The sequence below is a fragment of the Lygodium microphyllum genome, chromosome 3 (genome assembly GCF_053477565.2).
Source record: "Lygodium microphyllum isolate KBCC chromosome 3, Lygodium_microphyllum_v1.1.10, whole genome shotgun sequence".
In the NCBI taxonomy this organism is placed as follows: domain Eukaryota; kingdom Viridiplantae; phylum Streptophyta; class Polypodiopsida; order Schizaeales; family Lygodiaceae; genus Lygodium; species Lygodium microphyllum.
The window spans coordinates 48,459,959-48,486,796 of NC_141137.1; the positions used below are offsets into that span (position 1 = coordinate 48,459,959).

The 26,838-nt window shown below is 45.7% G+C and overlaps 1 protein-coding gene across 3 annotated transcripts in view; it reads left to right on the plus strand.

The window, feature by feature from the left end:
- LOC148038305 (actin-related protein 4-like) overlaps window positions 1-26,838 on the plus strand; it is a 207,900-nt gene that overhangs the window by 92,119 nt on the left and 88,943 nt on the right. For all 3 annotated transcript variants that reach the window (XR_015689336.1, XM_087670412.1, XM_087670416.1), the window contains 3 exons: window positions 1,819-1,868; window positions 2,279-2,333; window positions 2,498-2,575. Coding sequence is in view for 2 of the 3 variants with exons in the window: in XM_087670412.1 (XP_087526538.1) it covers window positions 1,819-1,868; window positions 2,279-2,333; window positions 2,498-2,575 (183 nt within the window). In the remaining variant the exon portion in view is untranslated. The remainder of the gene's footprint in view (window positions 1-1,818; window positions 1,869-2,278; window positions 2,334-2,497; window positions 2,576-26,838) is intronic.

Sequence of the window (26,838 nt, forward strand, 5' to 3'; positions counted from 1 at the left end):
ATACACAAATTCGAAGCTCCTGGTGGCATGTTCTTAATGCAGACTCTCGGTTTTCGAGTCCTTCCTCATCCTTGCTTGTTCATTTGGTCGGCTCTTGGCAATTGGTTCTCCAGAAGGCGCGTTGGTATCCAGTGGAGGACCGCTTACATACTAACTCTTTTCAATTGGAATTGTTGGCAGCCTCGAGATTACTTTCATGGGAAGGCAAACATGAGCTCAGACCAAAATTTAACCACATGGCCCGTTTGGACTTGACTTCAGTTGCAAATGCCACCCTTGCCAGTCGTAATGTCTTCATATCGTTTCATACTGCCAGGAGGCTTTTCTGAATCCCTCGTGGATACCATGATTTATGGGAACAACTTTTGTTAGTGCTCCAGAGCAGGCAACCCTTTCTTGCCCTTGCTGTGGATCGCCCTTGGCAGGACTGGGTCCTTGCAGGTCGGTTGAATTTGGAAAAGGCCTCAGCTAACCAGGTGTAGCATCTTCTGATTAAAGATCATCAATGGCTGGTTACTAAAGCTAATACTGTATGGGGGTTGCGGAAATCTCAGTCATGGTGGAAGGCAACTGTGATGGAGGGCTGGGTGAACAAGACACCTTTCAAATGCACGGTCTTTCTTTGGAGGGTAATGATTGGTGGTCTTCCTCTTGCCTCGGCCCTTTCCAAGCGTTGAATCTCTAACGGCAATCGTTTCTTCTGCACCACTAGTGTGGAATCGGCCCTTCATCGATTTATCTCTTGCCCTCTCGCTAAGAAAATCTGGTCGCTTTTGGCAGCAGTTTGGCGAGCTGTGGTTGGTTTCTCGATGAGCCCTTTCAATTGGGTTTTTGTATGCCCAAAATACCCCACACCGGCACAGTTGCATATGAAGATCTTGTTCCATTTTCTTAGATACTGGGGACGCTGGCACAATTGGACCACTCGGAATGCCTTTCTTTTTGATTCGGCCTCTAATGTTCCGGGACACATTGCCAGGCTTAAAGGCCTCTTGCTTTGGCAGATAGATCTCATTCAGCACTCTAACATGCTCCCTTGGGAAGACTTACTTCTCTGGCATAGGGCAATTTCCTCTATGTCGTTGCCATGACTTGTGTATCTCTGTCTGCGTTTTGTACTGACAGTTTACACACGGTGGCTTAGAGCCATCGTGTATCTTGTAATCATGTAAACTTGTACCTTTTTTTCGTAATTAATACAATTACCTTTTACGAAAAAGAGAGAGGGGGGGGGGGGGGAGCATTGTGTTTTTTGGGGTGTTGGGGGGGGAGGATGGTTAGGGTCACCCCGGGATGATAGTGTTACAGCTGTTCACACCTAAATGGCTACAAGGGAATCATGTATACATAATGTATACCAATTACCCAGCTGTTCACACCTAAATGGCTACAAGGGAATCATGTATACATAATTTATACCAATTCCCAATATAAGTCCCCAACCTTTGAGGTCTCAACGATGATAAATGGTTATATCTACTATCATTTGTGTAGTGGTTATTGCTTATGATCTGCGTGATTTTGTACATCCCATGTGAGAGCATTAGGATCTCGTGTACAAAGTTTATTCATCATTTACCATGCCTTCATGTGTAGTCCTTAAGGTATAACATCTCCTAAAGCCTATTGTGTCCATTTATAGATTCTTATAAGAGGACACTTCACTTTCTACATTTTTTATTAACGCGACCACTCCACCTTCAGCCTGTAGGTTTTTGTAAAAGGGCCAGTTTACTTTTAGGTTGTCTTGTTAAAAGCATGATTTTTGCATTTTCTGTCAGCATAGCTACGTTATTTAAGCAATGCCTTGCTTGGCAGGTGTTAACATCATTTGCAACAGGCCGAGCGACATCATTAGTTGTAGATTGGTAAGCTTTTTCTCTTGATATTTGACATAATGGTTGACGTGAAACTTGGACTCATATATAGCATGCTTGTGTGTATAAGGTAAGTATTTCTCGAATGTTAGCAATAATACGCCATCACTATATCTGGGAAATAAATAATCATACATTTCATTCATCAAGACTTTTCCATGTTGCTTTTTTTTCCTCTTTTTTTCATCCTGTAAAGCGTTGCAGATTCTGTCTACGAATGTTTATTAAGGTGAATTGGCAAAGTGACAAAGTTGCACATGTTCAAAATCAACACTCTTCCCAATCTAGTGGTGTTGCAATTCGTCATGCTTGTAGGATGGTTTGCAGCTTCTGTCTCCAAGGGTTATAATGATTGTAATGGTTTTACTTATAACAAGGAATCTAATGTTCTGATTTTGCAGTGGTGGCGGTTCAACCACTGTTGCTGCTGTGCATGATGGCTATGTTCTTCAGAAGGTAAGATTTTCAATGTTGAACTCTGGCTGTGTATGACATGTTTTCTGCAGTAAGAGAGATTCTTATGGTCTAGCTGTGGTGTTGTGGTGCTCAGATGTTGGCATAATGTGTCACTTGTGTGGTGATGTAATAGAGGGTTTTTATGTGATGTCTAACTTTGTCAGGGAATAGTGTCATCTCCAATTGGTGGTGAGGTTTTAACGGACTGCCTTTTGAAAACACTTGAAAACAGAGGAGTTGAGGTGAGCATTGTTATTCACAGTAATGGCTGCTATGATGCCCCTTGTGAACTGCTAAAACAATTTTTAGTTGGATGATACTGACAGTTATTAAAACTTTTAACTCAACTCATTGTTTACTGCTCGTGTGCCTTGAGTTAGCATGGTTTCTTTCACACTTCTTACAAATCTAACTATTGCTTGTTTGAAATTACCAGGAAGGTGCACATTTTTTATGTGGTAAAATCAATGTATGTGCCTCTGCAGGCTTTTCTTTAAAAAAAAAGCCCACTATTCATGGTTACTGTATAGAATGGAGGCCTCAAGATAAGAAAGTTTAGTATTTCTTTACAAATTAAAACTTCATAATATTGTCCTTTACAATAGGCCAGGTTTAGACTATCACATTGTCATGGTCTGACGTTATAAGAAAAAAGAACTTGTGCGGATTCCACCCCCCAACTACCCTTACTTCCTTGGTTGCTCATTCTCGCTCTCCCCTTTCTTAGCTCCGGTCACATTTGCCTGGCTGCTCCCATTCTTCTTTGCTGCCACTGTTTTCTGGTAACAGTCCTCGAGGCATCATCTCTAGCTTGCAGATTGGTTAGAGATCACCCCAGCATTCACATTTTTAAGGACTTCATCTAGGCGGCTCTCACTGGCACCTGAACTAGGGCCACCCAACTGGTACGCCTGGGAAAGGAGTACATTAGGCTTCAGTTCAGCTCACTTGAGCAGATGGAGGTGGTACTTGCCATTAGTTTGCTTGATGTTAGGTCCTTGGTGGCATATTTTAATAGATGGGTCAAGTGACAGGATTCCTCATCACTTGCAGCTGGCACCACCATCACTATCTCCTTTCTTGGCCTCGATGTGTACTTCACTTCATGCTTGTCTAAGATTGACACTGTTTTTAGCCACATCATATACAGCAATTGGCCACCACAGATAAGGTCAAGGAATGGGTCAATACGTATGTTGATATTTTGTTATGTTTTACATTAGGTTTTAAGATTCTATTAGACATGGACTACCTATTTTCTTGATAAAGATATAGCCCTAACAAAATCGCATTATCCATTTAAAGAGGGAGAATATACAAGAGTATAACTTAAGATGACGAGTATATGACATTTACAAGCTCAAACTCCATAGTATGAGTTGTTTGACTCCAGAAACTATAGGGAAAATGCAATGATATCTACACATATATTACACATGCTCAATGTTACATGCACCTTATTGGCTCATGTGGGACTTGCTCTCTTGAAATTAAATGCCATAGAACAAGATCCCCTTGCAAGGACATACATGTAGTACGTGGAGTGAAAGTATCCTCCAAGTCAAAACATTTCTTCATCTGTCCTTGTAAACATCTGCTATTAACGAGACAACATATACCTCTAGAGAGGAGGATTGCTCAAAGAGGACTTTTGCTTGATGCAATCTCGAAGGGTCCCATTGATAGCCAATGTCAAAGTTATTGTCCTCACAGAGGCTTTGGATACCCTCCCTTGGACCTTCATGATTCATTTTGTCCATAGAGGTTTTCTTGTCTGTGGTGCTATTGTTTCACCATGATATTGACCATGAGGAGACATTTGCTCTATTGCACACTTGATGTCTTTTTGTCTCTTACTTGCTTTGGCTGATCACCAGAGTTGGTCAATCTATGCAATGGATGTCAAGAATGCCTTCTTGAATGGCTATCTAGATGAGGAACTCTATGTACTTCATCTTCTTCGATTGAAATGAGATTTGATGATCATCCACATCATTAGATTTTTTGATTTGGGTTCATTTTGGGATCGATTTGTATTATTGCGAGTATTGTGCAAACTATTTCATCCTTTTGTGCAGAATTTTCTATGTGACTTCAGGAGATATTACAATATGCACCAAAGTGATCCTTTTTAATAAAATACATTATTATAGGATAAAACAATGACTGGTTGTTTAACTTTAATTTCCCACTTGTGGACTTCTAGTATGTGTGTTGTTTTTGTTATTTTCTAAAATAAGAAGCCTTCGTATCCGATATTCTTTCTAATTGCAACTAGACTTTATTCCTTCTTGAGGTTCTTGCAAGTAAAATGTGGCTGATTATATTTATAAAAAACAAACAAACTAATTACAACGGAGTGCTTATGCTCAACAGACTAGCTGGAGTTGATGAAAGTCACAAATACATAATGTATACAAGCCTCTCAGGGTAGTCTAGGGGGGATGGGGGCAAGAAGCCATGGAGGGGGGGGGGGGGGGTGTATCGCCATCTGGGGCTGCCTGCTTGCATCACGAAAAACAGGTCTTGGCCGCTCCAAGTGCGCATGAAATGACATTGGAGCTCCTGATGAGCCGTGGACTCGCCCTGCACCTAATCCCATCGGTTGCGGAGGGAGTGGATGATGGAGGTCCAGAGCTTTGCTAAGGTCGCATGTACTGAAAGTCTCTCTCCGCCGAAAGCCTCTTGACACCGTGCGCCTTCCAGATATGCCAACGAGTAAGACTCCCTATGATCTTCCATACCTCAGAGCGGTCGGCTATGGGCTCCAGTACCTGGCGGGTGGGTAGAGCCTCTAAACTAACTACTGCGCACGATCCGGCCTCGATAACAAATATCGTGACCTGTATCCCGGCTTCATACAGAAGGTGATAGCCCTGGCTGACCGCCTACTAGTAGAAAGCTCCCCATGAGATACATCGAAGGCTGGGTGCTATATGGCGAAGGATACAACATGCTTCTCTCCACACGAGCTGTGCTACCTCACACGACCAAAGGGAATGCTTTGGGGTTTCTAGAGGCTGTTGTGTGCAGTGCTTACAACCTTCCTCCTTCTGTATTTGGGCAAGCTAGCTTCCCACCGCTAAGCCTCCATGTGCCACTAGCCATAAAAAATACGATACCCTCCTCGGCCTCTAGCTATCCCATAGGTGGCGCCAGAAGGTTCGTCAGAAAGGTTTCGTGATGCTGTGCTCCACCCAGTGGCTGCTACGTGACGACGCCCAATCCATATCCTCTTGCATCAGTACGTGTTTGCCAATCTTGGCGGTGTACTCTAGGAACCTCGGTGGCTTCTTGGCGACTGCAGTGGTCGGCCATAGCCACTCTCTCGGATCCCACTCCAGCTCATCAAGTGGCATGCCCTCACAGATCCAAAGGCGCCACTCCTTGAGCTCTTGCCAAAAGACAAAAGGGTCCAACTGCCATGTCTTCCCTTGAAGGCCAATCACCTGGATCTTGCTCCATGAAAGGACAACTATCCCCTCATCCTACTGCCCTCTGTGAAGAGCCAGACACTCCCTCTTCTGTACGGTGAAGAAGGTCCCAGGTGGAGCGCCGCCCACTCTAGCTGCCACCTATAGGGAGGTACATGCTGGTGAAAACCTAGCGGCCCATACCTCCCCAGGCTCTATCGGCTCTCGTATCGAGGGAGTAAGCCACTCCTAAGGTATTTCTGTGTCTATCTCCCTTCTTGTTAGCTCCACTCGTCTCTGGCAGCCTGATACTCGTTGGAACACCTCCTCGTCCACCATCCTGTACACCTCCCGCCATATCCTGATGGTACAAGCTGGGCCAGCCTTCCAACCAGCCCACTCAATGTGGGGGCGCTCTCCAATCTGTGCCGCTTTCTGATCCCTGACCTGGGGGTTCCAGATCATGGGCTGACGGTCTATCTCCTCCTGGCAGCTTGGAGGGCTCTCGATTAGGGCCTTGCGGAGGCCCTGCCACATGCGGAGCAAGTTGCGTAGGAAAGGTGATCTGGGGGGGGTTTGATCTGGGCCGACGTGAAGATCCATCTCAAGGATAGTCTCCACTCATAGCCTAGCCTCAGTCTACAATCCTGAAGGCCCTCCCGCAATAGGACCTTCCAGGTATGCCCGCTTGGTATGGGGCCGCGGACAATTAGCTTGCCGAAGAGGGCCATACTCTGATACTCTGGGTCTATGATTCCAAGCCCTCCCTCTAATCGATGCCATATGATGGTCCCCCCGCCACCCTGGCCTTGGAATCCCTGGAGCCGTCTGACCCGGACCAAAGGAAGTTCCGCAGTAGGCAGCGAAGCTGCACTACGGAGGATGAGGAGAAGCACCAACACGAGGCGATGTAGCAGGCCGTCGCTAGGAGGACCTGGTTAACCACCAGGGCTCGGTCGGCTAGTGAGAGACGAGCCGTGCTCTAGTAGGTCAGCTTCCTTCGAATAGAATCGAGGACTGGAAGAAATTGCTGGGTGGGAGTGATGTCGAGTCCCACCTGGAACCCTAGGTACTGGACAGTCTGCCCTTTGCTCACCTATCTAAATCGTAGGTGGACACCCCAGTCCGTGCTAGAGTCCGGGTCTGTGAGGAAACCAACCGACTTTCTCCAGTTGCTCTGGTTGCAGAATAGAACACCTCAAGAGCCATCCTCACTGTCTCCAGTATCAACTCATCGTCCTCTATGTAGAGTACTGTATCATCTGCATATTCTGAGTCTAACAACTTAGTCTTCTCTCTCATTGGAAGTCGGAGGCTGCATAATCCGCTCACATGTGACCCGAGGAAGTGAAACATTGCCTCTGCACAGAGTAGGAACAGGTACGAGGCTAGGGGGCAACCTTGCCGGACCGATCTCTCCAGCCGAAACTCCTTCCCTCGCCTACCACCTATGAGAACTGTGCTGGTGGACGATCTATAAAGTGCGGAGACCCTGCGAATCCAAGCCTGGGGGAAACCTAGCCTCACCATGGTGCCCTGTATGAAATCCCAATTCACCCCGTCATAAGCTTTCTCGAAATCCAAGAGTAGTACGGCCAGTCTTTGCCCAGTGTGTTGAGCCCGCTCTGTCGCCTCAAAGAAGATGAATACATTGTCTAAGTTGTTTCTATCTTGGACAAAGCCTATATGTGTGACATGGATGATGTCTGGAAGCATGCGACGTAGTTGCCTATCAATCATCTTTACTAGTTCCTTATAGGCCATTGACAATAAGGTGATCGGTCTCCACTGGGAAAGCTCCAAACGGTCTTCCCCTTTGGGGAGAAGACTGATAAGGCCTGCCGAAAGACTCCCTGGCATCTGTCCAGAAGTGAAAATCTCCTTGAAGGCCATCAATAGTAGAGGGTCCTTCACCACTTCCCAGTAGGTAGTGAATAAGGCCTTAGAGAGGCCATCCTCTCTCGAGCGATTCTGCCCGTCTTGTGTATGGAAAGCCTCCTCTAGTTCCTTCTTTGTGAAGGGGGCTAGGAGGGAGCATCCCATGTCCTCTGTGATGAGGGATGGGATGTGATCCCAGACCTGCTGTCTACATCGCTATCCTCTAGGTGAGGCTGTCTCTTGCCGAAAGAGGCGTCTGTAGTAGTCTGTGGCAATCTCCATCACCTTGTCGAGTCCTCCCATACTGATCTCGAAGGCTGCGTATCTGCTTTCCTGAGGTGCGAGGCTGATGCACGTGGAAAAACTCCCTTAACATTGTGTCTCCCTTCCGTGTCCAAAAAGCTGTTGAGGTGCAGAAATAGAACTCCGAGCGCTTGTCCTCTAGGCTAGCAATGGTTGCTCATGCGCGCATCTCCTATGTGTGGAGGGTGGGATCCCTTGGTGCCTCCTGTAATTGGTGCGTAGATCGGACGTTGTATGCTCGCGTAGTGAATGCCGGAAGGTCCCCAAGAACAATGAACTCTACTTTTTGCACAAGTTACAAGGTAAAAAGCATGAACGACAAGAGCAAGAGACCAATTGGGTGCAATCTCCCCCCATGCCTTGTGTGAGCGCTTCACAAAGCATGTATTTTATGTATATTTCATCTTCATGCTCAATAATAGCCCAATTTACAAAAATATATCAAGCTTTTAGCTTTTGAGTTTGCTTTTACAAAAATAGGAATAAAGCTAATGGACGGTGCCTAAAGAGTCTGGCACGCCCAATACAATGTCCAAATAGAAATAACATAACCGTGCGCATGGGCGCATACAAAATAATAATAAATAATCGACGCCTCAATAGACATAACAAAATATAGGCGTGGCGCTTATCAAAATATAATCCATAGATCGAATACTCGCTATCCTCCAATGCTTTCCTCCGCCACTGCTGCTATCTCTACACATCAACTGAAGCATTCACAATCGTTAGTAAAATAATAAGATTAAACCAACAAAAGTGAATACCTAGCTCAGCTACATAAATAAATCAACTGGTTAGAAATAAATCCTAACCTTAATTTATTACGAATGCGCACTCTAAACTCATAAACGTTTATTAATTTAATATACATTTTGTGGAATCACCCGCTATGGAATCACCCATGTACACACTAAATTAATGAAACGCCCAAAAAGGACAGGCATCCCCATCAACTTCTCGCACAAAGAATCCACTTTGTGTATGAGCCCCGATCATCAAAGTTTATGGAATCCACCGTAAAACCTCACGGAATTTACCGTGGCACGGAATCCACCGTGAAATATGCCTCCTGGCATCATACCCCCGGGGTGGGATAGTAATTGACCTCAATTGCTATTAGCTCAATGTGGAGCTAATAGAGTGGGGAAAGCATTTAAGTCTCTAGCGTGCATCCATTGTGCTTCCTCTACAGGATGGTTCTTAAATTTAACTAGATATCTAGAATACCTTCGGCCAGTTCTAGTGGTCATAAAGTCAGTGTCTATAATAGCTTCTGGTTCAAGTATTTCAGTCTCTTCCTCTAATAAAGGTGGGTTTTCATAAACAGGGTATACAGGTAATTGGCCTCTAAATGGTCTCAATAAACTAATGTGAAATGTGTTGTGAATTTTCCAATGAGGAGGTAATTCTAATTTGAATGCATTGTCGTTAATTTTATAAATGATCCTAAATGGTCTATAGAATCTAGGGGCTAATTTGACAACTGAATGTCTATCTACACTTTGCAGTCTACGTTTTTCTATTCTCAGCCAAACATAATCATCAACTTTGAAATTCATTGCTTGTCTTTTCTTGTTGGCTTGTTTGGTATATGATTGCTAGGCTTTAGCAATCATATCTTTAACTTCATCAAAAATAGTGTTATGCATACTAGCAATATCATCAGCACTTTGAATTCTATTTGACAAAGATACAACAGGTGTAGATAATCTATATCCATAAATCACTTCAAACGGTGCTTTCTTTGTAGATGTGTGTGGTGTATTGTTATATACAAACTGTAATAAATGCAAATGTATGTCCCATGTCTGTGGTTTAGAAATAGTATATGCACGTAAAAGATCTAGAATTGTGCTATTAGTGGCTTCTGTTTGTCCATTAGTTTCTGGATGAAATGCAGATGAGAAATCAATCTTTGTGCCTAGGTTAGCAAAGAGAGTAATCCAAAAGTTGTTATAAAATCTAGAATCACGATCTGAAATAATAACCTTTGGCAATCCATGGTTAGTAAAAACAGTTTTAAAAAACAATTATGCTGCTTGTGATGCTGTTAAAGTTTTCTTCCATTGAATGAAATATGCTTTTTTACTAAATCTATCTATAACTGTCCAAATCATATCATGGTTAGATTTAGTATTAGGTAAACCAGTAATGAAATCCATAGAAATTTGTTCCCAAGGTTTAGATGGAATAGACAAAGGCATAAGTAATCCATACTGTTTACCATGATGTCTCTTAACTCTTTGACAAATCAAACATTCAGAAACAAAGTTAGATACATCAGCATCCATATGCGGCCAATAAAAATCTTCAGTTAATGTACGTAAGGTAGATATGATACCTCTATGACCTTGATATGGGAGACAATGAATTTCATTCAAAACAAAAGATTGGAATGGAATTGTAACACACAATCTCTTTTCATAAAACATAAATCCATCATTATATGACAATGAATCAATAGGAATGAAATTATTTTGAACTAATTTATTGCAATCAGTATGAAAAGTAATATCCTGGTGATATATATCTTTCATAGCAATCAAAGAATCAAAAGATATGACAGAAATATTATGAATGGCAGGTCTTCTACTCAATGCATCAACCACTACATTTTCTTTTCCAGGTTGGTATTGAATGATAGGATGAAAACTTTGAATAAAGGAGGCCCATTTGATATGACGGTCAGAGATTTGGGGTTGGCTAAGTAAATGTCTAATACTTTGCTGATCGGTCTTAATCATAAATTCTGAACCCATTAAGTAGTGTTTCCACTGTCTTAATGCTTGTACAACTACTAATAGTTCTTTGTCATATGTGGAATATTTCAGTTCAAAGGGTTTTAGCTTACAACTAGAATAGGCTATAGGATGATTGTCTTGCATAAGTACAGCTCCTATTCTTGATCCACTAGCATCGGTCACTACTAGAAAGAATGGTCTATTAAAGTCAGGCAATTGTAGAACAGGGGCATGGGTTAATGCATGTTTCAGTAAGTTAAAGGATTTCTGTTGATTTTCGGTCCAATGATAAACAATTCCTTTCTTCAGAAGTTTGGTTAATGGTAAAGCAAGTAATGAAAAATTACGTAGAAACTTCCTATAGAAACTAGCAAGACCAAGAAATGAACGTAACTCATGCACGTTTTTAGGTACAGGCCAATTCAATATTGCATCAATTTTCTTAGGATCAACTTTAATTCCATCAGATGATACAATATGACCTAAATACTCAATTTCTGTTTTAAAGAATTCACTCTTTTCAGGATTTGCATACAGTTGATTTTTTTTCAATAACTGAAAAACCAATGACAAATGCTTATAATGGTCTTTCTCATTTTGACTAAACACCAAAATATCATCAAAGAAGACAATTACACAATATTGATATTTCAGAAATATACGGTTCATCATTCTACTAAACGTAGCAGGTGCATTAGTCAATCCAAATGGCATGACTAAAAATTCGTAATGACCAAACTGTGTTCTAAATGCAGTTTTGAATATGTCAGACTTATTTAGTCTCACCTGATGATAACCAGACTTAAGGTCTATTTTACTAAATATAGCAAATCCTTACAGTTTGTCCATAAGGTCATCAACTCTAGGAATAGGATACCTATTCTTTACAGTGATCTTATTTAAAGCGCGATAGTCAATGCACATATGGTAGGTATAATTCTTTTTCTTAACTAACAGAACAGGTGCACCGAATGGAGAACTGCTAGGTCGAATCAATCCTCTATTTAGTAATTCCTCAACTTGACTCTGGATTTCTTTTTGCTCTATCTGGTTATGCCTATATGGTGCTTTGCAAAGTGGTTGTGTGCTAGGGATCAAATCTATCTTATGGTCTTCTGGTCGTGAAGGAGGTAAACCAGGTGGTAGGTCTTCTGCAAAACAGTCCTTAAAATATGCAAGAAATTCTTTATGCCTAGGGTGTATATGATTTTCTTTTACTTGTATTTCATTTACCCAAATGAGATAGGATTTACTACTCTTGCGTAATGCACATTTAGCTTGAGTATGCGAAAGCAGTGGAAAAACATTAGATGCATGCATACCATATAATGGAATAGATTTTCCTTGAAAATTAATGTTCATTGTGTGTGTGGAATAATCTTTATCTGGGTTATGCTGGTGACGCCAAGGCATATCTAAAATAATGTCACTCGACTGTAATGGAACAACTAAAAAATTTATTCTTTCAGTGTATTGATCAATTTGAATCTCTAAGTCTTGCACTTCCTGTGTACCATTATACCTAGTGCCTAAAAATGCAGCTTTGATGCGATAATGCGTAGGTACAGTCTGTAATTTCAATTCTTTTACTAATTTTGCTGAAATAAAATCATGAGTACTACCATCATCATGCAAAATAGTCTTTTCCTTTCCATGCACCAAACATTTCATAGTCAATAATGAATGTGGAGTAGGCATACCTGGTAAAGTATCGGAAGTAGTAGTAGTGTCGTCCTCATCTTCAGTGAAATCAAGCATATCTTCATGTTCGTCTTCGTCCATTGCTCCAAGGTAGTTGATATGAGCTGGTGGCTTCTTTGAATGACAATTTGCTGCTAGATGTCGAGGCTGGTGGTATTTATAGCATACTATTGGCTTGGCTTTAGTTACATTGTTTGCAATGGCGGGAAGTCTAGGTACATTAGGATTTGGCTGTGGAATAGGCTTAGGGTTTTGATTGAGATTGGATGGTAATGCAGGTGGTTTTGCTCAATTTTTGCGGAAAGATGATGAAGAGAAACGACCTGGATTAAATCTTCTAAAATTGGAATTGAATTGCTTAGATCCATAATTACCATTGGCTTGGAATTGCTGTGGTCGTCTGTCTCTACCTCGTAGCTTATCTTCAGTGTCGTGAGCTAGTGAAATGGCGTCTTCAAGGGTAGCAGGCTTGAACATGTTAATCAGCGTAGTAATGTCCAAGAAGTCCAGACATATACTTGTGCTTATGTGTCGTTTCTGGTACATCTTCAAGCATGCGTAGCTGGAGTAGTGCATTCCAAAAACGCTCTGTATACTGAGGAATAGGCTCATGATCCCGTTGCTGGAGAAGATCCCATTGCTTAATAGCTTTCTCATGAAATTGTGGTGGAAGGGAATTCTGCATGAACTTCTTCTTGAAATCTTCCCAAGTAGCAGGACATTCTATGCTCTTGCGTACTACAGTCCACCAAAGAGATGCTCTGTCTATTAAATGATTAGTGACACACTTGATTTTATCTTTTTCTGCATAGGTTTCCTCATGGAAATAGTCATCAAACTGACTAATGAATGCTAGAACAATTTTTCCTTCTCGTATGCCATTGAAAGTACGGAATTTGAAACTTCTTTTACTTATCTTTGATTCCTTGCAAATGGTTTGAGCTTCAAGGGTTGCGTCGATGGTACGTCGAATCAGATCTTCAGCTTGAGGTTCTTCTTTGTCGGTAGACGCTCTTTGTAAATTTGCCAGTTGCGCTTGCAATGCTTGCCTAGCCCTTCGTTCTTCTTCCAATTGCATCATGATTAAGTCCAGCTTTTGCTCCATCGTAGGCTCAGATAAGTCGCCTTCAGCCATAAGATCGTCCATATGTGGTTCCGTCATCGTGTAAAACTCAAAAGACCTTTCTCACTCAAAATCAGGTTAGCGGGATGAGCGTAGCTCAAGTTCGGGATTACAAGGCTTATGTGTTTTGGGGTATATATTTCTCAATCTTCAAAAAATCTGCGATTTATCCTTCTTCGTATGTTGAAAATGCTTCAGCAAACCTGCGTATGGGTAGAGTACCTTCCAACGAACAACTTTGCAGTTCGGAGTTTCTGCGCAGAAACAGTCCTTCTAGGAGTTTTGAGCACAAGTCAGTTCTGACTCCAGTTGACTAGTCTGACTTGCAGAGTTGCAGACTTATGTGACTTGCAGAGTTGCAGAGTTGCAGAACTTATTTGATTTACGGAACTTGCAGAACTTGATCAGAAATTACTTGCAGAACTTGACTTCTGTGGTGTGACCTGGAGTTTGGTGACTTGCAGAGATGACTTGTCTTACTTGTCTTAGCTTGATTGATTAAGCTTAGAACTTAATCAATCAGAAACGGCGCAAAACGTGGGGGTGGGGGGGGGGCCGTTTTTTACGGCGCGCGCGATTTTCGGAGGTCTTCTGATGCGTGACGATTAAATTCTGAAGCTTAAAGCTTCTCTAAAGCTTCCCAAACTTTAAAGCTTTAAGCTTGAAGAATGGAAAATTAATGACTTATCTCTCTGGTTGTCCACGACTTGATGATGGAGATGAAGGAGTGGTCCTCCGCCTGTATAGTCCGGTCCTTCGCGATCTAATGACAGAAACAGGGGTTCTTGATCGCCAGAAGTCTGCCTGTATCGACGGTTCGCGACGAGATTGACCGTAGAGCCCGATCGTTCCAGGAGCTCCGCCTTCGCACGAGATGGGTAGCGATTGGAAGCTCTTGATCTCAGCTCCACTCTGATACCATTGATGCGCAGATCGGACGCTGTATGCTCGCGTAGTGAATGCCGGAAGGTCCCCAAGAACAATGAACTCTACTTTTTGCACAAGTTACAAGGTAAAAAGCATGAACGACAAGAGCAAGAGACCAATTGGGTGCAATCTCCCTCCATGCCTTGTGTGAGCGCTTCACAAAGCATGTATTTTATGTATATTTCATCTTCATGCTCAATAATAGCCCAATTTACAAAAATATATCAAGCTTTTAGCTTTTGAGTTTGCTTTTACAAAAATAGGAATAAAGCTAATGGACGGTGCCCAAAGAGTCTGGCACGCCCAATACAATGTCCAAATAGAAATAACATAACCGTGCGCATGGGCGCATACAAAATAATAATAAATAATCGATGCCTCAATAGACATGACAAAATATAGGCGTGGCGCCTATCAAAATATAATCCATAGATCGAATACTCGCTATCCTCCAATGCTTTCCTCCGCCACTGCTGCTATCTCTACACATCAACTGAAGCATTCACAATCGTTAGTAAAATAATACGATTAAACCGACAAAAGTGAATACCTAGCAGTCTTCAGCTATATAAATAAATCAACTGGTTAGAAATAAATCCTAACCTTAATTTATTACGAGTGCGCACTCTAAACTCATAAACGTTTATTAATTTAATATGCATTTTGCGGAATCACCCGCTATGGAATCACCCATGTACACACTAAATTAATGAAACGCCCGAAAAGAACAGGCGTCCCTATCAACTTCTCGCACAAAGAATCCACTTTGTGTATGAGCCCCGGTCATCAAAGTTTATGGAATCCACCGTAAAACCTCACGGAATCCACCGTGGCACGGAATCCAATGTGAAATATTCCTCCTGGCATCAGTAATAAGTTCTCTGTGGCTGCAAAGTCCCATCGGAGTGCTCGCTCCTTCCAACTTTGCTGCCTTGCCTATATGGCTACCTCTTCGACTCAGCTAGGACCTCTGCGACCTCCTCTGCGATCCAGTCCCTCTTGCCCCACTTCCTGGTCCAAATTTTCTCTATCTGTCTCGTCATCTCCTCCCTCCTATAGATCGAGTCGGGGATGTGACAGGATCGTGTTTCTAGGGCGGTAGATGATGGGGGATCTAGTGTCAGGAGAACTGGGCAATGATTGGACAACGTGGTGCCCGCCAACTGCCCAATCTGGCCTCCACGAGAACCTCCCCACTCTCCCACATAAAACCTGTCCAACTGCTCCAACAGGACTCCACCTAGCCGCTTATATCCCCAAGAGAAGTCCAACGACCTCTCCCTCCTGTGAAAGGTAGAGGGTCTCTAGGCATCGCGTGCTACTACTGCCAGTAGAAAGACCTCCCATGCCTCCTGCTCCTCCCCAGGCATGCCCTGGTAGTTTTTGCCTCTACCCTGTTGGTCCTCCAAAGCCTCTAGGTTGTTGAAGTCTCCTCCATTGATCTAGGAGTCCATCTCTAGGAGTCCATTCGTGATCACCACCCAAAATCTACTGTGTGCCCTAACCTCTGTAAGGGCATAGACATTGAGGACTCCAGGGTAGGAGTCCCCAATATCCAATCTGATCCATAGAACACTCCTTGTCACTATCATCCCGTGGTCTGTTACATAGGTGGTGATACTTGGGCCAATAGAGGTGCATACACCTCCACTCTTGCCGTGGGCACCTATGGCGTACTCCCAATAAGTGTGTGAGTTGCCCGGGAGTACCTTCCCTACCCGTTGGGCCTGGGTCGGAGTGAGCTTGTGCTGCTGTAGAAGTAAGATGTCGATCCATTTGGCAAGGGCAGGCTGCAGCTCTTGCCGAACAATCAGCTTCCTGGAACCACGTGCCCCACTGTAGTGGAGACTTCACATTCTAGGATGCAAGGTGTAAGCTCATGGGGGAACCTGCGATTGACTGAATAGGCATTTGTTCTGTATGGAGGCTGCTGATGAGGAGGAAAAGCTATGGGGCATGCAAGTACGCTTTGCCACGGGCCTAGATGGCGAACTCCAACTCCCCACGGCTGGACCATAGGGGTGATAGATGCTCCAGGTGGTACTATTAAGGCATCTATCAGCCATGTTGAGAGTCGTGACTTTGTACACCGGTAGAAACGGGCCGCCTGTGCCAGGGGCCACTCGATCACATCCCTCGGAGCTCTCCACTGTGGAGGGGCTCGAAAGATAATGCTTAAGTGTGGGACCGCGGCGCTAGCCTACCAATTAATGTCCATCATGCAACCAGGCCAGTGTTGTGCAAATAGTGCTAGTTCTTCTTCTCCAATCCATTGGGAGATGTGGTCCGCCACCTGACTCTTCAAGTCTTTCTCTATCTGTGTCGTCGTCCAATCCCCTGAGTGACGACTGAAGGAAAAAAGCGTAGTTTGGTCCATTTGGTGGTGCTAGTAGATGGACCTTGCCCCTCCTTGACTTACGAACCACGAAGATCCCCACCTCTAGAGGTAGTGGGAACTCCACACTCCACAACTCTTAGGTAGGACCATGGGCCACTTCGGAAGAACTCCTGTGGCAACAACTGTGCATGTCTCGGGAAAGTGTGTCGGGCAGTAGGGGCAGATGAGCTGGTGGCTGTGTGGGAGGGGAAAAACTGCTGGTGCGAGGAGGATGTAGGTGTGTATGGCTTATCACCTCTTGTGTGACGAGTGGGGGTGGGTTTGGGGGGGATCACCTGAACCGGGTGTGGATCAGGGGGGGTGCTCGGCAAGGGAGGTGGTTTGGGGGGGGGGGGGGGGAGGATCGAGGGATGGTGGGATGGTCAAAGGTATGTGGTGGGTGTGGGGGGGTGGTTGGTGGGATGGTTGGAGCTGGCTGTGGCCCTCCTTGCCTTCTCCTTCTCTATCGTCTCTGGACCTATGTGAAGCCGTCAGTGTCCACCTGTGGGCTTGTCGGTAGAGCTACCTTGGGTCCGAAATGCATACAATTTGCTACTTAATGCCCAAAGTTGTGGCAGCGCAGGCATTGCCCTGGTTGCCCAGTCACAATGACCTGCTGCCTAAAGGAGTGATCTCTTACCTCAATCTGCAGGAACTTTGGTATTCTCTATCTGTCTTTCACGGCCACTCGCATCTTTGGGACTCGCGTAGCTATCACTGCATCTTCGAAGGAGACATGAAGAACTGTGCTGAAGAGCTGTCCAAAGTCCTCCACTAACTGGCGGTACTCTACTGCCAGTTTGGGGAAAAGTAAGGTGACTAGGTGTCTGAGAAATCTATTGTGGAGTGCAAATGACTCCATTGTGAAGTTGCTATACCAGGGAACCATGTAAATGACCCCCTTTGTGGAGGCATAGGGCGAACTTTCCACTAACTCACGAGCTGCGTTCGTAGAGGTGAGTCGAGCCATGAAGATCCCTCGCCCCATTAGTACTGTCTCCACGATCTACGCTATGCCAATGTGGAGTGGAGCCAATCTCGCAACAACTGGGCCCTCGATGGGGAGTGTCCATTGACCTGACCGAAGATCGCTGTTTCTTTCAACTCCAGCTCTGTGGCACGGACGGCTAAGAACTGTTCCTCAAGGAGGATGATGCGCAAGGTGTTCAACTGGGGGGCACTCAAAGAATGTGCCGGCGTCTGACCAGAGGTTTCCATTGCGTGTCCCTGTTGGGAACCTACCTATCACGCTGCTATGGTACCGAGGGGGGGGAGTTGTTGTAGGGGGGAGGGAGCAACTGGAGGTGGGGGGGGGGAGGGGAAATTTGCTGTCTTCAAAATGGTGGTGTGATCACCTGGCCGGGCCTTAAGGCGGACGTGGCAGGGGGGGGGGGGGGGGCGCAGTGTAGGCGGCAGCCACAAGGCAGGCAGGCGGTTGCAGGGTGGGGGGGGGGGGGGTTTGTCGAGCGGGAGGGGGGAGGACTGATGAGAGGGCACAGGGCGGGGGGGAGGAGGACTAGCACAGGGTTGGGGGGGGGGGGGCGGTTGGCGCAGGTGGGGGGAGGGGAGGACTGGTGTAGGCACCGGTTTAGTCGGAGACCAGGGGGCAGTGACATGACGCGATGGCGGGAGCTCGCTAGATGGATTGCATGCCTAGAACCGATAAAGCAAGAGTCCTTCTTGAGGTTCTCCTTTGACTCACTTTTGATTGCTGTGACCAGCCTTTGATTGCTGACTTTTCTAAAATTTTGCATCCTTCTATAGCCTCCTCTGTTTAGGAAATTAGGAACGGTGAATAATGGTGCATGAGATCTCTATATTTGCAGGTTGTTGCTGCTCTCTAAGAAAGCTAACTGTTTGTCTCACACTAGTTGATGCTTGGGAGAGTGGATTGCTTGTCTGGTTCCATATGAAGCTTCATCTTTACCTTTTGCCACATGTGCAGCTGGACATGGATGTTGATCTAGAGCCACTACCCATAGAGGCATTGGTTGGAAGATGGGCCAATATTGGAGGTTTCATCATGGCTGGGTGTTGATATTGATGCATATCTACTAGATCCACCTCTCATCTTGGAGAGAATCTCATCCGTAATTGGTTGGTGTATTGCTCTAATCTCCTTAGCTCTCTAGACTATCATCCCCCTCTCTCCTGATATTGTGTGTCATAAAAGCATGAAATGCTCCGAGACACCTCTTGGGAGGACCCAAATTCTGAAACATAAGGAGACAAGATCAAAATGTGTTTCCCTAGCCAAAATGTTTCTTCTTCAGGGAAACGATTGCCATGTGGTGTTTCAACTATGGGAAAGGTTTTGGGTTCACTCGTTTTCCAAAATGCCAAAAAGGGTTTTTTTTCTTTATGTGGCTAAGGATTAATGTTCAATGTTTTTCACACACACACACACACACACACATATGTGTGTGTGTATGTATACATATATACATACATACATACATATATGGAGAGAGAGAGAGAGAGAGAGAGAGAGAGAGAGAGAGAGAGTCTGTGCGCGGAAGGATGATGCGTCGCGTGCAGCTGCGTCGCCATCGCCTGGTGCCCCGTCGTCATCGCCTGGTCGTCGTCACCTACAGCCACCTTCTGGCCGTCGCCCGCAGGCCCGTCGCTTGCCTTTGAAGCCCCGTCGGCTGCGGCTGAGTCCCCTGCCCTATTGTCTGCAGGCCCATCGACGGCGTCCCCTGCCCTGCTGTCACCCGCCTGAACTGCGGGCTCTGCGCCTGCTTTTTGCCCATTCGCCTTGTGCGTTAGGGTTTTTGCTGACGTGTGGCCCCTGCCCTGCGCCCCCGACTATCCCGCTTTGCCGTCGGCTGCCAGCCCTGTGTTCCGCCCTCCTGCCCCTGCACTGTTAGGGTTGTGCCCTCCCACACGCGTTATTGGGACAAGCCATGACTGAGGCCGACATGTAAAGCTCAGGTTTCATCGGCTGTGCTTGCAGAATACGCCCCTGGACAGCGCCTCTGTACGAGAGAGAGAGAGAGAGAGAGAGAGAGAGAGAGAGAGAGAGAGAGAGAGAGGGAGGGAGGGAGGGAGGGAGGGAGGGAGGGAGGGAGAGGCCTGTGTGTATCTGCCTCCCGTGAGCTCTTCACTCGGCCTCTGACCGGCATACGTACTGATACAATATGGCTGGCCTGGATCTGGCTTTTATAGACCAAACGGTGTTAGCTCTTGGTCCGGATTCTGATACCGAGGAACGAGAGGATATGGTTCCGTGCACAGAGGAGATGCCCCCTGCTCGTGACTTCCAGCCTGCGGGGAAACGCGCCAAGCATACTTCCGCCGAGACAATGGATCATCAGGACCGTTCCTATGCTCAGGTTGCTTCTGATTCTGTGGACTCTCAGGATGTTGACTGGGAGCATTTGCTGGAGTTTGCCAACACTCTGCTTGGCGATTATGTCCCACATAATCAGGAAGTCTTTTCTGACTCTGCAATGGAAGATGTTCTGGAAGCCACTGTGGACCCGAAACATGTCTTGCGCTCCTTTTCAGTGTTTTATGAACCTGCTGTGATACTCTTCTTCACTGGTCGCATCCCACTGCTTTCCTGTATTCGCTAGTGGTTGCACAACTTGCTACAAGGGGAATGTGTTGAAGAGATTTTTGTTGGGCCCCGAGGTTTTTTTGAGGTGCTGTTGAAATCTGAGACGCACCGTGTTGCTCTCCTGTCTTAACTGCCATTGTTTGTTGATCGCCGTTTGGTCCATGTTGTGCCATGGCTCCCAATGGCAGATTTTCAGCGCCTGCTGCAACGTGAATGCCCTTTGTGGGTTGAAGTGGAAAACTGTCCGGCTGTTTATTGGCCACTGTTAAAGGACGCCATGGCCGCTGTGGGCACTGTTCTGGTCCCCCCAAGCCTAAGGGCCATGAATCGCAACCGTCTGTGTATGTTATGGGACACTGCTAGGAAAAGGCCTGCTTGGTTAAGTACTAATTGCTCTGGTATGCATCCTTTACATTTTCGTTTGAAATGGGGCAACTTTGCAGGACATTGCTTTTCGTGTGGAAAATTGGGGCATTTTATGGCTGAATGCCCAGAGAAGCACCACACTTCAGATGCCGAGCATGTTGCGCTGCCCATGGAAGATATGGTGTGTAATGCTCCGTCGCAGGATGCCACTCAGCCACCTAAAGTTTTGGATAAAGGTCTCTGGTTTGGATTCTCGTGGTAATGACTGGGTAGATGTATGCGCGAAAAAAGGCAACAGGCTTGTTGTTGGCATGGTGGATACTGTGCCTACTGCCTCACCAGATTCCATGCGTACGTATATGCGTAGGAAAGAAATGTTGTCTTCAGAGCACTCTGCTCCTACTATGGTTTCCTCTGCTCCCCGTCAACAACCACCTAGGAGAGTGTATTTGGATGGTCCAAAGGGTCCACCTGCTAAGTTGGCTTTTTGATACTAGAGGTAACATCATTACCCCATGGGATCGTCGTTATCCCCGTTCCATCCCCAAGACAGCGGATATGCCATCTACCTCCAAATCTGGTCGTTAGAGCTCTTTTGCCGTGTTAGCTGATTTTTTGAATGAGGGAGTCCTGGACATTCTCGCAGAAAAGGTCAAATCGAGGCAGGCTATGCCTCGTACCAGATTTTCTTTTGAATACACATGAAGATAGCCATGTGGAATGTGCGAGGAATTTGTTCTCGCCACAAGCAACATGCCATGTGGACTGTATTGCATGAGAATCAGTGGGATGTCTTGTGTGCTGTTGAGCACACGAGTCACGGTGAAGCAGGAAAAGTTGTGGATTGCCATGGCTTTTGTTTGTTCTATGCAAGGACACATGCCAGGCAGTATTCTGGGGTGCTTATGATTGTACATGAAAAAATATCAGCCAGTTCTTATTAAGAATGATGTACATGGCCTCTTTGTGGTGATTGAAGTTTTATTCGAAGGAGAGATCTTATGGTTACTTGGCCTCTATGCTCCGAATGATCCTTTATCTCGCCGGGAGCTTTGGCATACTTTGCAGACTTCCTTGTCCCTTGGTAGATGGGGTTTTTGGATGGGGGATTTCAATATGTGTGTTGATTCTTCAGAGTCCACATTAGAGCATTCGGTAATGGATGCGCCGGAAAGTCGTATGTGGCAGGAGTTGGCTCTTGCCGTTCTTAAGCAAGATCTCTAGTCTTGGCTGCACCCTTTTTCTATAGGGTTTACTTTCCATTCTGCCCAGTATGCAACAACATGGTCGCTGTTAGACCGCATATACACCATGCAGAATGATGATTTCCTTCCTGAGATGCTCGAAATGAAAGTGTTGCAACAATATGCCTTGTCAGACCATTTCCCTCTCCAGCTTGAGCTCCTTGCACAACCCATTGCACCTTTCAAGCAATTTTTGGATAGACTCCCTTTGCGTTTCAACTCGTCTTATTTGAAGCATGCAATCTTTTAGGGCTATATGCAGCAATTGATTGATCGATTCTTATTGGATTTCTCATCTCAGGGCACTGCTTCATTTGAAAGATTGCTCTCTAATGTGCAGCGGGTTGCTCGGCAGTATGGGATCCATCATGCCTCTCTTTGTTGGCGGACACTCCAGATGATGTATTTCTGCCGATGGATCCCATACTGCCGAGCAACCCGCTGGTGGACACTCCAGATGATGTATTTCTGCTGTCACTGGCAATGCGTCTAGCTGATCTTATTAAAGAGTTTCAGTTGAAATCTTATCAGCAGGTCAAATTGCAACATCTGACGGAGACTTTGCAAGATAGTGCTTATCAGACTCATAAGTTCTTTCGAGCTCTCCATTCCTCTCATGCTCGAGAGAATATGACTAGACTCTAGGATGCAGAAGGTCAAATGGTCCTTGATCCGCAGACTATTGTGAATATGTGTAGGAATTATTTCCTCGACCTTCTTGGTTCCACTTCTCCTCCTTTAGGCCAAATTGCTCATGTTTGTTCAGTTTTTTATGATCTGGTCCTCAATCAGGTTCTGTAGGACATGCAATCTACTCTGGAGGCAGATATTTGTGAGGCGGAGGTTATGGATGCTTTGTTACACTTGCCCAAGGATAAAAGTCTTGGCTGGGATTTTCTCACCAATGAGTTCTTTGAGATTTTTGCCACCCAGCTTGCGAAACCATTGACGGCTTTGTTTCAGCAGGTGTGGGAAACGGGGATCATGCCTTCCTCATGGAAAGGTCTTATTAAACTGCTTTCAAAAGTTCCTTCGCCGTCTATGTTGAAACAGTGGCGCCCAATTTCTTTGATGGGTTCTATGTATAAAATCTTTTCCAAAGTAATGGCGAATTGGCTCCATAAGCATCTTCCTGTCATTGTGCATCCTCTCCAATATGGTTTCATTAAGGGCAGAAACATTTTGCACAATGTATTAAATGCGCAACTAGCGATTGATTATGCAAGGCATTCGAATCAGGAGGTCGTACTGGTTCAATTGGACCTGGAAAAGGCTTTTGATTATCTGGACTGGTCTTTCATTGCAGAACTTATGTCTACTATGGGCTTTGGTGCTCGGATGTCTCGTCTCGTCTACACTATCAGTGCTGCAGCGTCTTCACGAGTCATGCTAAATGGAGGCGTTACCAAGCCAATTGTCCTTGCCCGCTTTGTCAAACAGGGGTGCCCTTTGAGTCCTCTCTTCTTTGCCCTTGCGACTCATCCTGTTCTTTCGATGTTATCTCACATGGCAGCTTCTACTCAGTTGGCTGGATTGTCGCTTCCCTCTAGACATCACTTCATTAGTTAATCCTTGGCTGATGACAGCTTTATGATTCTATGTGCGGACAAGGATAACCTTCGCAAAGCATTAGATGTTTGGGCTCTCTTTGGTCAGGCTTCCGGTCTTCACATCAACGCTTTGAAATCAGCCATTCTCAGTTGCACGGAGTCGGATTTGTAGTCATTGGTTTGGCAGGGAATGGTTGTTTTGTGTGGCTTCATTGTCAGGCATCTTGGGTACCCTTTGGGTGTTGATGTTCCCCCAAAGCAGCTACTACAGTGGATTTCACAGAAACTGGTGGCTAAGTTTCTGTATTGGAAGTCTCAGGCCTGGCCCTTCCATGTTCGCCTCAAAGTAGCCCAGACAATTATGTTGCTAATGCTCACATATTTCTTGCTATTGCTGCCCTGGACTAGTACTGCACTGAATGCTCTTACTCAATCTATTCGTTTCATGTTATGGAAGAAGGATTCCTTGCATGCAGGCATTTCCTAGATTTCTTGGTCGCATGCGTGCACCCCCAAACGCATGGGTGGAGGGGCTATTTTAGATGCCCAAACTCATATGCTGGCACTCCGTTGGTCTCTTTTTCGCGCCATATGCTCGGATCATCATCCATGGGTCATTATAGCCCGTTATTTTCTTGAGGATCACGGGCTTCTGCATGGTAATACTCAAATCCGGAGTTCTTGGTGGCATGTTCTTAATGCCGATTCTCGGTTCTCCAGTTCTTCTTCATCTCTGCTTGCCCATTTGGTGTGTTCTTGGAGACTGGTCCTCCGGAAGGCTCAGTGGCATCCAGCGGAGGATTGCTTAGCTACTAATTCTTTTCAATTGGAATTGTTGGCAGTCTCGTGGTTAATTTCGTGGGAAGGTAAATATGAGCTTCGACCAAAATTCAACCGCATGGCATGTTTGGGCTTAACTTCGGTAGCGGATGCCACCCTTGCAAGTTGCAATGTGTTGATATCGTTTTGTATAGCTAGGAGGCTTTTCAGGATCTCTCATGGATGCAGGCCGGCTGAATTTAGAAAAGGCTTCAGCTAACCAAGTGTATCATCTTCTGTTTAAAGATCATCAATGGCTGGTTACTAAAGCTAATACTCTATGGGGATTGCATAAATCCTGGTCATGGTGGAGGGTAACTGTGATGGAGAGCTGGTTGAACAAGACACCCTTCAAATATAAGGTCTTTCTTTGGAGGGTGATGATTGGTGGTCTTCCGCTTGCTTCAGCTCTTTCCAAGCGTCGAATCTCCAATGGCAACTGTTTCTTTTGCACCACCACTGTGGAATCCGCCCGTCATCATTTTATTTCTTGCCCCCTCGCTCAGAAAACCTGGTCATTCTTGTCAGCCGTTTGGCGAGCGGTCGTTGGTTTCTCGCTACGCTTGTTTGATTGGGTTTTTGCGTGGCCCAAATATCCCACACCAACACAACCACATATGAAGATCTTGTTTCACTTTCTTCGATATTGGGGCTGTTGGCATAATTGGACCATTCAGAATGCTTTTCTTTTTGATTCCGCCTATAATGTTCAGCGGCATATTGCTTGGCTTAAAGGTCTCTTGTATTGGCAGATAGATCTTCTCCGGCACTCTGACATGCTCCCTCGGGAGGACTTATGTCCCTGGCATATGGCAATTTCCTCTGTGTCTTTGCCATGACTTTGTAACTCTTTGGTTGTCTAGATCTTGTAGAGAGTGAATACACACACACGATGGGGTAGAGCCATCGTGTATCTTGTAATCATGCAAACTTGTACCTTTTTCGTAATTAATACAATTACCTTTTACGGAAAAAGAGAGAGAGAGAGAGAGAGAGAGAGAGAGAGAGAGAGTCTTGGTAGCCTTTCATTTGTGATTGTTTTTCTCAACTGACCGTATAGTCTGATGTAAATATTGCTACTCAGTTCAATTATCTTCACGAAAAGAGAGAGAGAGAGAGAGAGAGAGAGAGAGAGAGAGAGAGAGAGAGAGAGAGCATCAATGTCAGAAAATTCAATTGTGTGCACACACGCACATGCATGAGAGAGAGAGAGAGAGAGAGAGAGAGAGAGAGAGAGAGAGAGAGAGAGAGAGAGAATAGCCTTTATTCTCATGAGAGAGAGAGAGAGAGAGAGAGAGAGAGAGAGAGAGAGAGAGGAGAAGACGGCGCGTGATGGCGACGGACTGCTGGAGGAGGTCGCGATCGCCATAGCTGCTCCGTTCCTGCAGATCGTCCTGTTGTCCTCGTCGCATCTCAGCTCGCTACAGCGAATCGTTTTCAGCTTTGCGCCCCTGCCTTCTTGCGCAACCAGCATCACGTGCACAGGCCTGTGCAACTCTGCGTGGTCCCCTGTGCGCAGGGCTCAGGCAGAGAAAGCGAAAGAGAGAGAGGGCGAATCGGGGATGCTGTCACCTGCGCTGGCCCTGGGCGCCCGTCAACGTGACCTGCACACTGCCTACCTGGCCCGCCAACGTGACCTGCACACTGTCTACCTGTAATCGTGCTGCGCTGCATCGTGGAAGCCCTGACCAGAGAATTGCCAGGATCAAAGGGTGTGCTTGCAGAATACGTCCCTGCACAGGCCGGGACACGACAGAATAGGGACAGGCAGATAGGCATTTTACAAGGACAGATTTGTGCCTAGGAGGCAGCAAATTATTGACGAGCAGAGACTGTAGACAGTACATCCTGCTGTTGTAGTGAGGGAGCGAGCGAAAGAGAGCAGACAGCAGTATGGCTGGCCTGGATATGGATTTTCTCGACCGGACGGTGGCAGCCCTTGGCCCTGATTCCTATACAGAGGAGCCGGAGGATATGGTGCCATGCACGGAGGAGCCGCCTCCGGGTTCTGAACTGCCGCCTGCAGGCAAACGCTCTAAGCACACTTCAGACGAGCCAATGGGTCCTCAGGACCGTTCTTATGCGCAGGTTGCCTCTGAACCTGTGGATTCGCAGGAAATCGACTGGGAGCACTTGCTGGACTTTGCCAATACTCTGCTTGGCGATTATGTCCAGCACAATAATGAAACCTTCTTTGCTGCGGCTGCGGATGATGTGCTGGAAGCGACGGTGGTCCCAAAATCAGTCTTGCGGTCCTTCTCGGTATTTTATGACCGTGCAGTTATATTTTTTTTCACCGGCAGGATCCCAGTGCTCTCACATATTCGCCAGTGGATGCACCATTTATCGCAAGGGGAGTATGTTGAGGAGATCTTCCTTGGACCTCGCGGCTTTTATGAGGTGCTGTTGAAATCGGAATCGCATCGAGCTGAGCTCCTGTCCAAGTTGCCACTATTCTTTGATCGCCGCTTGGTCCATGTGGTACCATGGCGCCCTAT